At 40.1% G+C, this 13,744-nt stretch overlaps 1 protein-coding gene across 1 annotated transcript in view; it reads left to right on the forward strand.

The window, feature by feature from the left end:
* The window catches only part of LOC104529838 (triple functional domain protein-like), a gene marked incomplete at both ends in the record, with an annotated part of 31,094 nt that extends 20,020 nt beyond the window's left edge, over positions 1-11,074 (forward strand). The window contains 2 exons of the mRNA XM_010174257.1: positions 7,412-7,603; positions 10,943-11,074. Coding sequence (XP_010172559.1) covers positions 7,412-7,603; positions 10,943-11,074 — 324 coding nt within the window. The remainder of the gene's footprint in view (positions 1-7,411; positions 7,604-10,942) is intronic.
* Positions 11,075-13,744: the final 2,670 nt, after the last annotated feature.

A 13,744-nucleotide genomic window follows, 5' to 3' on the forward strand; every position in this document is an offset into this window, starting at 1 on the left:
TGGGTGGTGTTTGTTTTTTGTTTTTTGGTGGTTTTTTTTAAACTAATAGATCCCTCAGGCAAGGCTTTCAGTAAAAATAAATAAATAAAAGTTAAATGTTTAAAATCCATCAACTGTCCAACCAATCTAACATCCCTGATAGACAAGATGAAGACTCTAAATGGGAACGGGGCAGTAGAGTAGGTAAAATGTATTCTGTAAAGTTTTTTGTAGTTCTGAATAACCATAGTTTAAGCAAACAATGGATCTGTGATGTTCCTGAGGTTCAGAGAATGCACAGCTGTGGATCATGGTCAGACTGGGGGAATGTTTTTTGAGTGCACATCTGTAAGGGGATCTTTCTGGTGCTGGAGCAATTAATGGTTAGACACAATGTATGGATGCCACCAGACTGAGAGGGCAAAATGAGTTCAGTCTGTTTCCAGCTTCTGAGGAGCACTCCACAGTCAACAAGATGAAATAGAATAGGCTAGATGTGCCACCATAAAGAAAGAAGCAACAAATAAACGTATTTTAAAAAGCACTCAGCTGGTGAGGTGTTAATGTAGCAACAGGTATGTTCATGTCAATGGATCATGAACTAAAGGAATAAAGAGTGGTGCAAAGAAGCCATGTATTTCACTTTTTTTCACTCTTAATACTTATTGAGGGTGCTAAACTTAAGATTTGTAAAGAAATTGCTCTGATTCAGTTGGTCCTACTAGAAAACTAGGTCCAGTTTAGAGCCCCACACTTAATGTTATAATGGGGAGCATCCAGATAAAAATGATGCAGCTGCAAGGAGAGGTTGAAGGCATGGGCATTTACTGTAGAAAGTAAAGGGAAGTGAAAATGAGACAGGAAAGAAGGCAGGGTTGGTGTTGGACTACATAGTCTTGCAGTAAGATTCCCCAGATCCACTATGAAAAATGTAGGAAAGAGAGATGATAAATTTGAAGAAAGTTAGAGTGACATTATTTTTCACTCATTCCAGTGCTGATAGCAATGGTTAAATAGTTACTTGAGAATAATTGGAGGATCTTGTAGTTGAAAAACAGATTAATTGTAGTCTGGATGTTGCTGGGTTTATTTTTTTCAAGGGAAAAGATCAGGTGATACCTTCAGTTGTTCTGCAGCCCTCATCTTTGAAGTTTTAATTCCTAAACTGAGAGTTTTACTGTTGCTGCAAGAACGAGAATAGAAGAGATGTTAGAAACTATTTAAATCATTAAAGCAGGTGTTATTTCATACATTAATGTTACACCTTGTCATAGTAGCCATTTGTGTATGAAGTGTCAGATGATTTGGAAATTCCCTTGCTAAAATATTTTCATCACACACAAATAGTTCAAACTCGCTACAGTCTGTTATATAGAGATGCCAGTTAGGATGTTTACGGACCATGTCACTGAGGTGGTTGTTTTTAACACTGAATGTTTAATAGTCTCTGGGTAAGAAAACTACTGTTTGAAATCTTAGAGCTAAACAAACATTTTATAAACGGGTCTGGGAAAATCAGGAAATAAAATAGAACCTTCAGGGCATCTGCCAGCTTTGTTTTGTATTGAGTGTGTTAGAAGTTCAGTTAAGCTGGCAGGCTATCACCTATATTTTCCACTGTATACTTGCCTTTCAGGCACACACCAGAGAATGACACAGTGCACTACAGCTTCTTAGGCTACTAATCTGTGTTGCCTTGCTGAACAATATCTTTTTATATGTACATTCACTTTAGGGAATAATTCTGCAATGAGGAACTTTCCAGATGTTGTAAGGTCTTTTCAGCTTCTGGCTAATGGGCATTGTGTGAGAAAATAATCGTACTAAGTACATTTATGTACTTACTATATGCACTGCAATGCAGCAACTTGAATTGTTCCCTTTTTAGTTTTGTTGCAATAATCATGTATAACACAATGAAAGAAATGCAGTATCACTTTAGCCTTTCACTTTTTAAACAGTTAATACACAACAGAAGCTGCAGATCATAGAATCATAGAAAGGTTTGGGTTGGAAGGGACCTTAAAGATCATCTAGTCCCAACCCCCCTGCCATCAGCAGGGGCACATTCCACTAGACCAGGTTGCTCAAAGCCTCATCCAACCTGGCCTTGAATGCTTCCAGGGAGGGGGCATCCACAGGTTCTCTGGGCAACCTGTTCCAGTGTCTGACCACCCTCACAGGAAAGAATTTCTTCCTGATACCTAATCTAAACCTCCCCTCTTCCAGTTTAAAGCCATTACCCCTCATCCTGTCACTCCCTGCCCTTGTCAAAAATCCCTCCCCAGCTTTCCTGTAGCCCCTTCAGGTACTGGAAGGCCACTACAAGGTCACCCTGGAGCCTTCTCTTCTCCAGACTGAACAGCCCCAACTCTCTCAGCCTGTCCTCATAGAAGAGGTGCTCCAGCCCTCGGATCATCCTGGTGGCCTTCTCTGCACTCTCTCCAGTAGGTCCATGTCCTTCTTATGTTGGAGGCCCCAGAACTGGACACAGTACTCCAGGTACTCTATACCAGAGTGGAGTAGAGGGGGAGAATCCCCTCCCTTGACCTGCTGGACACGCTTCTCTTGACGCAGCCCAGGATACGGTTATTGGCTCTTCTGGGCTGCAATCGCACATTGTTGGCTCATGTTGAACTTTGCATCCAGCAGCACCCCCAAGTCCTTCTCCTCGTGGCTGCTCTTCATCCATTCTCCACCCAGCCTGTATTTGTGCTTGGGGTTGCCCTGACCCAGACACAGGACCTTGCACACTGCCTTGATCATGAGGTTTGCACAGGCCCACCTCTCAAGCCTGTCAAGGTCCCTCTGGATGGCATCCCTTCCCTCCAGGGTGTTGATCGAACCACACAGCTTGGTGTCATCATCAGACCTGCTGAGGGTGCACTCAATCCCACTGCCCATGTCTCCAACAAAGATGTTAAACAGCAGAGGTCGCGCAACTCATCACCAGTCCCCACTTGGACATCGAGCCGTTGACCGACACTCTTTGAGTGTGACCATCCAGCCAATTCTTTATCCACTGAGTGGTCCATCCATCTAGTCCATGTCCCTACACCTTAGAGACAAGGATGTCATGTGAAATGGTGTTTCATGCAGATTCACATGATGGTAAATGAGGTGGCTGAACAAGTCTAACAGTTACTACCTGATAGCCATTGCTTCTTTAACTAAAACCAGGATGTAAATCCATGCAGTTAGTAAGATGTCAGTCCCTGGGGAATGAGCACCAGCTGACTTGGACCTCTGCTTCTCAATCAGTGCTCAAAACATGCATTTGTCGTGTAATGATGACAGCGGACTTGCCTGCCCTTTTAGGAAATTAAACAAAATTTGTTAACCTTCAAGGATCAGTTAAAAACAGTCCAGTTGTAGTGAGTTGCAATTTGAGATTCTTTTCCTCCTTAACTAAATATGTCTCTTATGGGTCATTGTGTTCTAAAATACTGAAACTTAAACTTTTAGTAGGTATATCGGGTAGTGAGGGATAGGATAGGACAGTGGGGGGGGGGGGGAACAATTGAGATGAATACAAGATTTTTTAAATTATTTTTTTTTATTTCTTTTGAGGAAAGGAATGTGGTATATATAGCTTGTAAATTGTTCAACTGTCAGCGTATTAATTCATATTCGTACTGCTACAGGGGATGTTCTTCCGCACTTGTGAAGCCAAATTGCCATGGGAAAATGAATGCACTTTAACCACAGCTCAGTTTTGATTTGTTTAACTTCACATTTACATTGCCCTGTCCTTCATATTTAACTGAAGTTCCAGAATTTCTAAAATTCCTTTATTATGATACACAGTTCAAATGCCAGTTTATTCTAGCCTTTATTCTTTTCTCTTTTGACATATTTTTATCGCACCACTTTAAAGACCATGTGATGCCTTCCTGGATTCATTTAGCAGTCTTGTATTTATGCTACATACACTTTAATAGACCTAACTGCTTTCCATTTTTTTTAAATTTGTTGGAAATAGCAGCTCTGTTTTCTTCCAGTTGTTCAGCTGTGCTTCAGCTCTGTGGGATAACCTAAAAAATGAAAAGGTAGGATTGTGCAGGAAGGGAAAACAGCAAACACTGCTGTGCTCAGTTTATTAAGTGGACCAGCCGAGGTGTGGGCTGTCAGATACACTCCTGTTTGCATATGCACACAGAGTTACAATTAATAGAGACCTGTGCCAGTTACCCCTCAGATGGGTCAGCATTATGAAGCCTAGAGGAACTGCAACACTTGCTCCAGCGAGTCAGTGTCAGGCTCTGGGCAGTGGCTCAGTGCCAACAGGTAATGGTTCTACCTCAGATGCTCACCATCTATGTTGAGTGTCCACGTGCCATCGTTCTCCCGACCTCTCTTACTGGCAGGGGTATAGTCAGATTTTGTCACAGGCTGTCCATCAAATCTCTCAACAGTAATATAACCATACAATTTTCCAGCAATTTCAGGTTTTGTTCTTCTGTCACTTGTTGATCTGTGGCTTTTACTGGGGCTTGTTGCAGCCAGTTCTGTCCCCCCTGGCTCATTGGACTCGGTTCCTCAACCCCTGATTGAGGAAGGTTGTGATGCTTCTGCTGACAGATAGCTGACTGACTGCTCCTTGGCATTTCCTGTGTCCTGGCATTCCAGGAAGCCCTACATGGGCAACAAGGGAAGATATTTCACTGCAGAATGTTGAGATTTTAATGGTGTTGGTTGTTTTCTTCCCAACTGTTCTGTGTGATAGTGTTTGGCAGTTTGGTTCCACATGTAAATTTTTAGGATATAGACAAGAATGCATGCAGCTAACAGAAGTAGCCAACAGACAGCAGTTTGTGCTGCAGTTCATGCAGAATGGGCCAGCAGCTCTGCTCAGAACAGCATCCAGGTCCTCAAAAACAGTGGTGATGTGCCCCAGGGCACAGTCCCCAGCTACTGCTGGACTGGCTAGCCCTGTATCATGAGAGGCCTCAACCCAGAAGGAGCTCCAGAAGAAGGGTGCAGCTCCGCAGGTCCAGGGCTGCAGGGAATTCCTGTGGCCTCTTTCCAAGGCTGGGGCAGCAGGAGATGGCTTCCTTGCCCACAGGAGGTGTGCAGTTATTAAGGATCTGTATCACTAAGGCCAGGAGCTGCAGGAGGATGTCAGCAGGCTGCACAGCATCAGAGATAATGAGAAAGAGATTGACCAGAGATTTTCCAACACTCTGCAACTTCAAGAGCCCAAACTACCAACTGTACTGAAGGGAGGGGGGTCAGGCAGAATCTGTGCCTGTCTGGGAAGTGGCGACTCCTGTGATGATGCAGATTGGAAGATAATAGTTTCTGGCGCTAGGAAGAAGGTTTCTGTTCCACCTGAAGATTTACAGCTACAGAATAGGTTCATTGACCTCACAGCTGATGAGGAGCTGGGAGCTGTCAAATAAAGCATCTGAGTCTGAGCCACACAGGAGCACCAAAAGGGAGAGACAAGTGATAGTAATGGGAGACTCCCTTCTGCAGGGAACAGAGATATCCCCATCTGCCAACCCAACTCATTCTCTGTGGAATTTTGCTGCCTGCTGGGAGCTCAGATTTGGGACATTGTAGAAAGACTGTCAAAGCTTGTCCAGCCCTCTGGACTATTGCCCTCTGACCCTCTTCCATGTGAAACATCAGTGGTACTACCAAGAGTGACCTGGAAAGTTGCAAGCATTGACTACATGGCTCTGGAGAAATTGTCAAGGACATGGGAGCCTGGGTGGTTTTCTTCACAATCCTTCTGGTGAGAGGGTAGATGGATCCTGCAGATCAAGAACTGTTTATACAGCTCTTGATGACAACAGGGTTTTGGTTTCTACAACCATGGAACCCTTTCTCTGAGGATCAAGGATTGCTGCTTGACTAAGTGTGGCACAGGTATCTTTTCCAGCAGGCCAGATGACCTGATAAGAAGAGCTTTGGGGTAAGAATTATGGGAGAGGGAGAAGATGACCAACAATCAAGTGGGAAGTGGTGGACTGTGTTGGCAAGCAAAGGGTCTAATGTGATATGAACAAAAGGGACTCTGTAATCAACAAAACAAGGCTGAACTGAGGTCGCTCTGAGTGTACACACACAAATTAGGTTGCGCCTATGGGACATCATGGTGTGTGGAAAGCTCTCATTCCCTGAAGGGAAGTCACTATGACCACGTTCTTCTCTGAAGTACCTGTGTTGTACAAGGAGAGACTGAGAGAGCTTGAGATTGATTACCCTGGATTAAAGAATGCTTAGGGGGTATCTTGTATAAAAATGTAAATATTTGATGGGAAGGAGTAAAGAAGACAGAACCAGACTTTTCTCCATGGTATCTATCCAGTAACAGATCAAGAGGTAATGGTGACAAGTTGAAATACAAGAAATTCTGTTTAAACATAAGCAGCTGGAACAGGTTGCCCAGAGAGATTGTGGTTTCTACATGGAGATTTTCAAAACCCCACTAGACATGACCCTGAGCAACTTGCTCTGATTGAACCAGCTTTGAGCAGGAGGTTGCACTAAATGATCTCCAACCTCAACAATTCTGTGATTCTAAGAACTTCATTCTAGATGTATGAGAGTTAGCCCAATTGAAAGAAGTGTCAACTCAGCATTATATACATGTAGCTCTGGAAGAGCTACTCAGAAACGTTTTGGCGGTAAAGTTGTTCTTGTTTCTGGCTTTGCAGGAATAAAACGCTTGATTGCTTCCTTCAAAAAAATACTGTTTGTCATACAGAATTAGAACAAGAACAGATTTTAGACACTTTAGGTCAAAATACATATGTGACCTAAAAGAAAAGAAAATTAGAGTGACTTAAGAGCCATCACTGATAATGCCAGTATGCCAGAGTATATTTCTGATCTTTGATCTTACTTGTATAGTTTTTAGTGTTAGCTTTGAGGCAATCTAGTGGTGGGAAAATAAAATCTAAAACTGCTGAACTACTTAGAACTTAAGAGTTCTGTATTTGGTTACTTAAAAAGTAGGAGTAGTTTCAAAAGTTGATGTCAAGATTTGTAGAGTGATATTCCATGCATGCATACATTGATCATGTGCTTCCTAATTATACCTTGATTTTCCTATATTGCGTGTGTCTGAATGTGTTGTTGACTTGAATGTCTGTAAACAGTCTTCTTGAGGCTGTTGCAAATATGGTTAGCTTTTCCTCTTCATTGTAATAATGGGTCTTCATATAATATGGCTTAATTTAAACTGACCATTAACATTAGCTTGAGACTGTCTGGTCATTTCAAGTTGTCCTTCTCCCTTGTCAGTAATACAGAGAGGCTGTTACGTTATACATTCAGATTCCAAAGTTAGGCATGCACAAACTTGGCAAATAAAACCAGTCTATTAAGCAGTATTATAATAAAGAAGAATTTTATGGAATATACCTGTGTATTCAAGTGGTCTGCTAACTTCCAATAATTTTTCCCCCTTTCTCCTCTGCAGAATGTGTATGTAAACATAAACCGCATCATGTCAGTAGCAAATCGCCTGGTCGAGTCTGGCCATTATGCTTCACAGCAAATAAAACAGATTGCTAGTCAGTTGGAGCAAGAATGGAAGGCGTTTGCTGCAGCCTTGGATGAACGTAGCACATTACTGGATATGTCCTCCATCTTCCATCAGAAAGCTGAACAGGTTAGTGAACGGGGTGGGTGCCAACAAAGTTTCCATGCTGGAATGGTGAGTTGTACTGTTTGCTTTTGATTTAGACAGAAGTACAAGGGAGTGATAGAAAAGGTCAGCGAGAAAGCCAGAGCATTCATTTTTGCTAATTTCAGCTGATTTTCAAACAGAACCTTTTTTTCCTCAGGGCAGCCCACTGCCCTTATGTTCTTCACAAAATACCTTGCCCATATCAATGCAAGATAAAACTTATCCAAATTAGATATGTGAATCAGTATGAAGTGGATATAAATGCTTAACTGTATGAAGTTTTTAAGTTGAAAGAAGGAAAAGAAAAAATTAATATAGTCAGTATCAATACAACACCTTTCCTAGATCTAGAAATCATTCCCTTGTTCTGTTGCCCTCACCGCTCCACCCCAATCAGTCCTTGAGTGTCAGGATTTAACTCATAGTGATTGCTTATAGAAAACTAAGCTGAACTGGCCTGAAAGTTGAGAAGTTAATTAACTGTCTCCTGAATCTGAATTGCGGTGGGAGATGTTTACTTTGTTATCCCGTAGGAGATTCCTCCTATATTAAACAAAAATTTTAGCTTTAGGCCTATACCAATTATTTTAATTAAGTCATTAACCATGTGTAACTGCCAGAGAAGAGGTATATGTAGGGGAAATAAGAATAAATATCCCCAAGTTAATAGTCTTGATGATGAAAGCGTGTTTTCCCCTCAAGGGAATTCAGTTTTAAAGGACTTGCTATGCGTGTGCTGTTGAGTCATCCATTGATATTATAGACTGTCTGCTCTGTACATCTCCAGTGAATTTGAAGAGCAGAGGTTCTTGGATGGTTATGGCTGACTGAAGCTCTGATATGTTGTATGACTGCTGTAGATATTTTCTTTCCATTTGCCATCCTAAATTGGATCCTAGAAAAGGTCTCATGTCTGATATAACTTTAATTTGGAATAAATGAAGGAACCACATGGGAGTTGATAACTGCAGAAACAGACAGAAGCAGCACACTTCTAAGATTATTTTTTTTCCTGTTTTCTACTATACAGATATTCAACTTCATAAATGTCCAGAAATTAGAAATGTGAATGTATTAAGATTATGTTAGTGGTGACGTGGGTTTTACTGTCCTTAGGCAGACTAAGGTAAAGTATATAAACTGATGCCACTATAATAAGTATTTTAAGCAGGTTTTACAGAGAAAATAAAACCCAACACATAAAAAGGGGAGGAAGCAATTATTTTCTGCTGTAAGTCTTACCAGCCAGCTTGAAACATTGGATAGTGTGGTACCTTATCAGTATTGATGCTTTTCTAATTGCTTGGGTTATTTAGGCTTGCAGTTAACACTGCCAGCCTTACATGTAGGAGAGGGATGATGAAGCATAAACAGATAGGCATACCCTGACTAAAGTGCTGTCCTTTTTCATAAGAAAATTATGTTAATTGGAAGTCAGGGGAGTCAATTTTGTGTGTGAGTGCTGGGCAACTATGGTAAGGTGTTGCCTTCTTCAGCTTTAAATGTAAGTGTGAACGGCAGGAAAGAGAAGAATGAGAGAAAATAGTGTAGCATCTGCTGGGATTAATTCACTTAGTCTCTTGAATTGCCCCTTCTGCAGTTTTCATTTGATGATTGACTGTGATGGATTGTCATAGTTGCTCTGTAAAATACACGGCTGTGATATATTAGGTGTTTTGTTAATAGTAGAGAGTGAGTTCAAGGGAAGAGGGTTTGGAATGAGAGGAATGACCCTTTTAGAGACTGGTGATTCTTGACCAGTGATTCTTGACATAAAAAGATGATTAAAAAATAAGCAGCCAAAGAAATAACACATCCTTCTTGAATGCACGTGTTTCCTTGCAAGTCACAGGTAAATGATGTTGCCTCCGGTCAGGTACAGTGAAGACTGCACCCAGCTATCAATGCCTGCTGACTGGTGCAAGAAATGCAGCTCTGTGGTCCCACATGGAGCTTCTTTTAATGTTCAGGGCTTAACGTTAGATATTTTTAAAATTGTCCCTTGATGAAATAAGAATTAAATAAGTATCTTAGAATTAAGTACTCTCTCACCCTTCTTCCCAGCTTTCAAACAATAATGGAGTACAAGAAATGATCTGTGGATTACTTTTTCTTCAAAAGACCTGTGTTTCAGGAATTAAGATACGTATGATGAGAGAAATGGCTTGGTCTCTTAAAACTTTTGAGACTTAACTTGGTATGAATAGAGGACAAATTTAGTTTACAGGTACCACATGTGCTTGGCTGTCGTAAGTTTAACAGCTATGAAAACTCCAAGAAAAACAGATTCTTTTTTCCTCTTCCCTTTCCTAGCATAACAAGGGTATAAAATTAATTCCCCCTAGCTGTCAGAAATAGTCAGAACTTCTGCTGTACATACAGCTACGATGGCAGTTTCTTGTCTGTAAAGACAGCTTAAGCTTCAGAGATAACTTAACTTAAATTGTCTGCAGAAGAGATTCTGTTGCAGTATCCTCAGTTTCCCCGGAAAGGCTCGACTTGAGCAGCTATGCTGATACAGCTATGTGCTCCAAGTTCAGTGTTAGTCCTAAGAGACCCTCGCTTAAGTTGTAAATCCCTTACTGCTGTAGTAGCTTGCCAAATGGATTTAGTGCTTCTCTACATGTAGAAATTAGTGCTTTGGGAAGTGAAGTGTGAATTTGCTGTGCTCTAACATTGCTTTGCCTCCTTGATGATCTCTTTCCAGTAAAAGACAGGTCACCATTAATTCTTTGTGAGTGTGTGAATGTGTGCAGGCACATGCAAAGTAACTTGTTTTTCTCTAAAGATTTTTTAAAAGTGAGATGATACTTCACGGTACCATGAGCACCTGCACAGGGAGTTGATGGGTAAGAGCTGAGGGTCTGGACTTGAAAGCTGTAGCATGTTTGGCCTCTTTGTGTAGACAGGACCTTAACTGGCTTTCATGCATCTGAAATGGTAAGGTGTAGGGTGAAGTTAACTTTTTAGCTGCAAAGTCGAGAAAAGGAACAAGAGTAAACTCGAAGCATCAGTATTTCCAACAGTTCAATTGGCTCTGTAGGCTGCTAACATACAATTAAGCCTGCCCGTCTGTGAACAGCTCAAATTGTTCCATATAACTAAAAGCATAAGTATAACAAATATAGAATATTTGTTTCTATGCTGATATAAGCTTCACTTTGGTCAGTTCAGAGAGAAATACAATAAACATTTTTCCCTTAAAAAAAAGTCCTTTCAGTCGCTGTCACACAGATGTCAATCCTTTCGTATATCGTCAGTGTTTGTGTACTTATCGACAGAACCCAAAATTGAGCAGAATGGGGTTTTTTTCTGTTACAGTACATGAGCAATGTGGACTCATGGTGTAAAGCCTGTGGTGAGGTGGAGCTTCCCTCAGAACTGCAAGATTTAGAAGATGCTATCCATCATCATCAAGGGATATATGAGCATATTACCTTGGCTTACTCTGAGGTAAGTGTCTTGTTTATTTCCTTAGATTGCTGGCTTGATAAAATGGTGTAACATTAAAGTTGAGTCATTAACTGACATTGCTTGTTGCATAGTCTATTAGTTGGAAACTCAAGTGCCAGCCTTCTTTTTTTTATTTGGTATACTGGACTTTGCTACTATTGTTCAAAAGTTAAGTTTTAAGTCTTCCTCTTAATCTTCTGAAAGAAATTTAAAAGGCAAGATGGGACCATGTGTGGCACAAACAATCCAAGCAGTGTACGAAGTATGTTTTATTTATATTTGCATATTACAATATTTTAATAGCAGTATGATACTGTCATTTAAACAGTCTCTGAAATGGCCTCACAAAAAAGGATTAACCATCAAAGGAAGTTGGTTGACAAGCCGGAAGTTAAATACTCAGTTCTGCCAACCTCAAAGACACTTAAATGAGCCAGTGTGTCTCTGCACTCAGCATTCGTAAGATTAGTGTATCCTGTGCTACTGCTCTAGTCTCGGATTCTGCATACAACAAAGTATTAGTATTTCTTAGTATTTCAAATAGATGTATTTACATCTTAAGATAAAATACTTATTCTGATCGTGGCCTGGAAAGCCGTGACTAAAGTATCTGTCGTTTGTTGTGGTTTTTTTCTTTGGTTTGTTTTGGGTTTTGGGTTTTTGTTTGTTTGTTTGGGTTTTTTTCCAAATACTGAGATCTCTCATGTGCTTTAGTTAGCTGAAGTGAGAAATCAAATGGGTATCGACTGCACTGTTAGGTAACAGGTATTTTCTGTATTTCCTGTTGAGCTTTTCTTGCTTTCTTTTTCCAGGGTTGTTCTCATCACAGGGTAAAACTGGTTTTGCTGTTATATTGGACTGATGTTAATCTGGATTAAATACAGTATTTTTTATTCTCATTAAAGTTGCATAAAAGTACACGTTTGATTAGGTAACGGTAAAAAAATGATCAGTGAACATAGTAGAGCTTAGGCCACAGCTTGCACCTGCTTTTAAAAGGAGGTCATGTGGGATTGAAATAATGGTTGTGATTTATACATTGCATTAAAGATAAAACTACTTTCTGATGAACCAGCTCTATTTATGGGCAACTGAATCGTAAGTCTGGTCACATTTCATTTAGCAGTAAAGGAGGGTAAGATTAGTGCTGACGATCAGTCCTGTTGTTGGTATATCAAAACTGGATTTTTTGAATACCTGCCATTTTAGGGCCTGCATAAACTTTATTACTATGAGTCAGATGTTCAGAGTTCACATGAACTGTTGTTCTTTTGTGTAAAATACACCCTGTTATCCCCATTCCTGATACAAGCCACCTTGCTTATGGCAACTGATCTAATGAGGTACTGAAGCACATCTCTGGTGATAAAACCTGGTGGTCCTACTACACATACCTGTTCTAACTCACTCTTGAGAGTGTGTTTTTTGGAAAGGTGTTTTTTCTTCGTTATAACCTCTTTATTGGGAGGATCCTGTTGTAAAACAAGGGACAGAGATGTAGCACATTTGTAGTAATTTATCTGAAGAGGGGCAATCCAGGGTGCATGCTCCATGAGAGTGCAGCAAAGAATAAGAAGGCTAGGGCTGTCTGGAATAGTGGTTATAAAGCATTGAAGTTAAAACAGTGAGATTTTTTTGGTTGGTTTTGTTGGTGTTGGATTGGGTTGTTGGGTTGTTTTGTTGTTTTTTTTATCAGGAATGTGACTGGATTAGAGCCTGTTGTTAAGTGTAAATAAGTACTGTGGATTACCATGTTAAATATTACTTGCTTCCCAGTGATGCATAATGAAAACAAATTAGATGGGTAGATTATAGGATTGCTCTGGCAAATACCTTTAAAATTTATTTAGTATTTCAAAGCTGTAGCTTTTGACTTTGGGATGCCTGGAGATTTTAACAAAATCTTCATTGGTACTGCTCAAAAAAAAAAAAAAGATGCCTCTCTTTGGATTTCAGGTCATTGCTTTTCCTCATCTGGTAAAGCAATAGCTTTGTCTTCAGCAACCAGAATTGGTGCAGAAATAATAGTTATAGATGTAAGTACATGTTGTGTTCCTCCTCTGGACAGAAGGTTTTATTTTGCCTTATTTAAACATTCATTCCTTTTTGGATGATTGATGGAGTTGTCATTATGTGTAAAGATATTACAAAACTTTTTCTTATCATTATTAGATGTATGACTTCATTTCTGTTATAACATGGAGCTCCTTTCATTTTGTGATGAATGAACAGTGGGGAGAGAGAGAGAGAGAGGAACACTGGAAATTACAACACTTTGTCATTCGTTTTAGATTACAATGTCTTGACAACATGACTTTGTTGAAGCATAGAAGACAGTAATTTTAAGAGAGTAAATGCTTTTAAGACTAGACAGTCTGACTTTACTGAAGATAATTACTGTATATTACTAGGAAAGTAACTTACTAGCTTACAAGCTTAGATAACTGGTGTGCTTGAAAATCCAGTAGCTATGCCTTAAATGAAGTTATGTATATAAATGAATTTATATATCTCACTAAAATCTTCAAGGTTGTCTTGTACTGGGAAGGAAGAAAACTTTACTGTGTTAACTCCAAAGAGGAAATGTGCATGATAGTTTGTTTGTAAAGCTAATAAAATAATCTGATCAAGAGGGTGCCACAATTAATTATTCCTCCCTTCCCCCCCCCC

This window comes from Antrostomus carolinensis, unplaced genomic scaffold (assembly GCF_000700745.2).
Source record: "Antrostomus carolinensis isolate BGI_N321 unplaced genomic scaffold, ASM70074v2 scaffold16830, whole genome shotgun sequence".
NCBI lineage: Eukaryota > Metazoa > Chordata > Aves > Caprimulgiformes > Caprimulgidae > Antrostomus > Antrostomus carolinensis.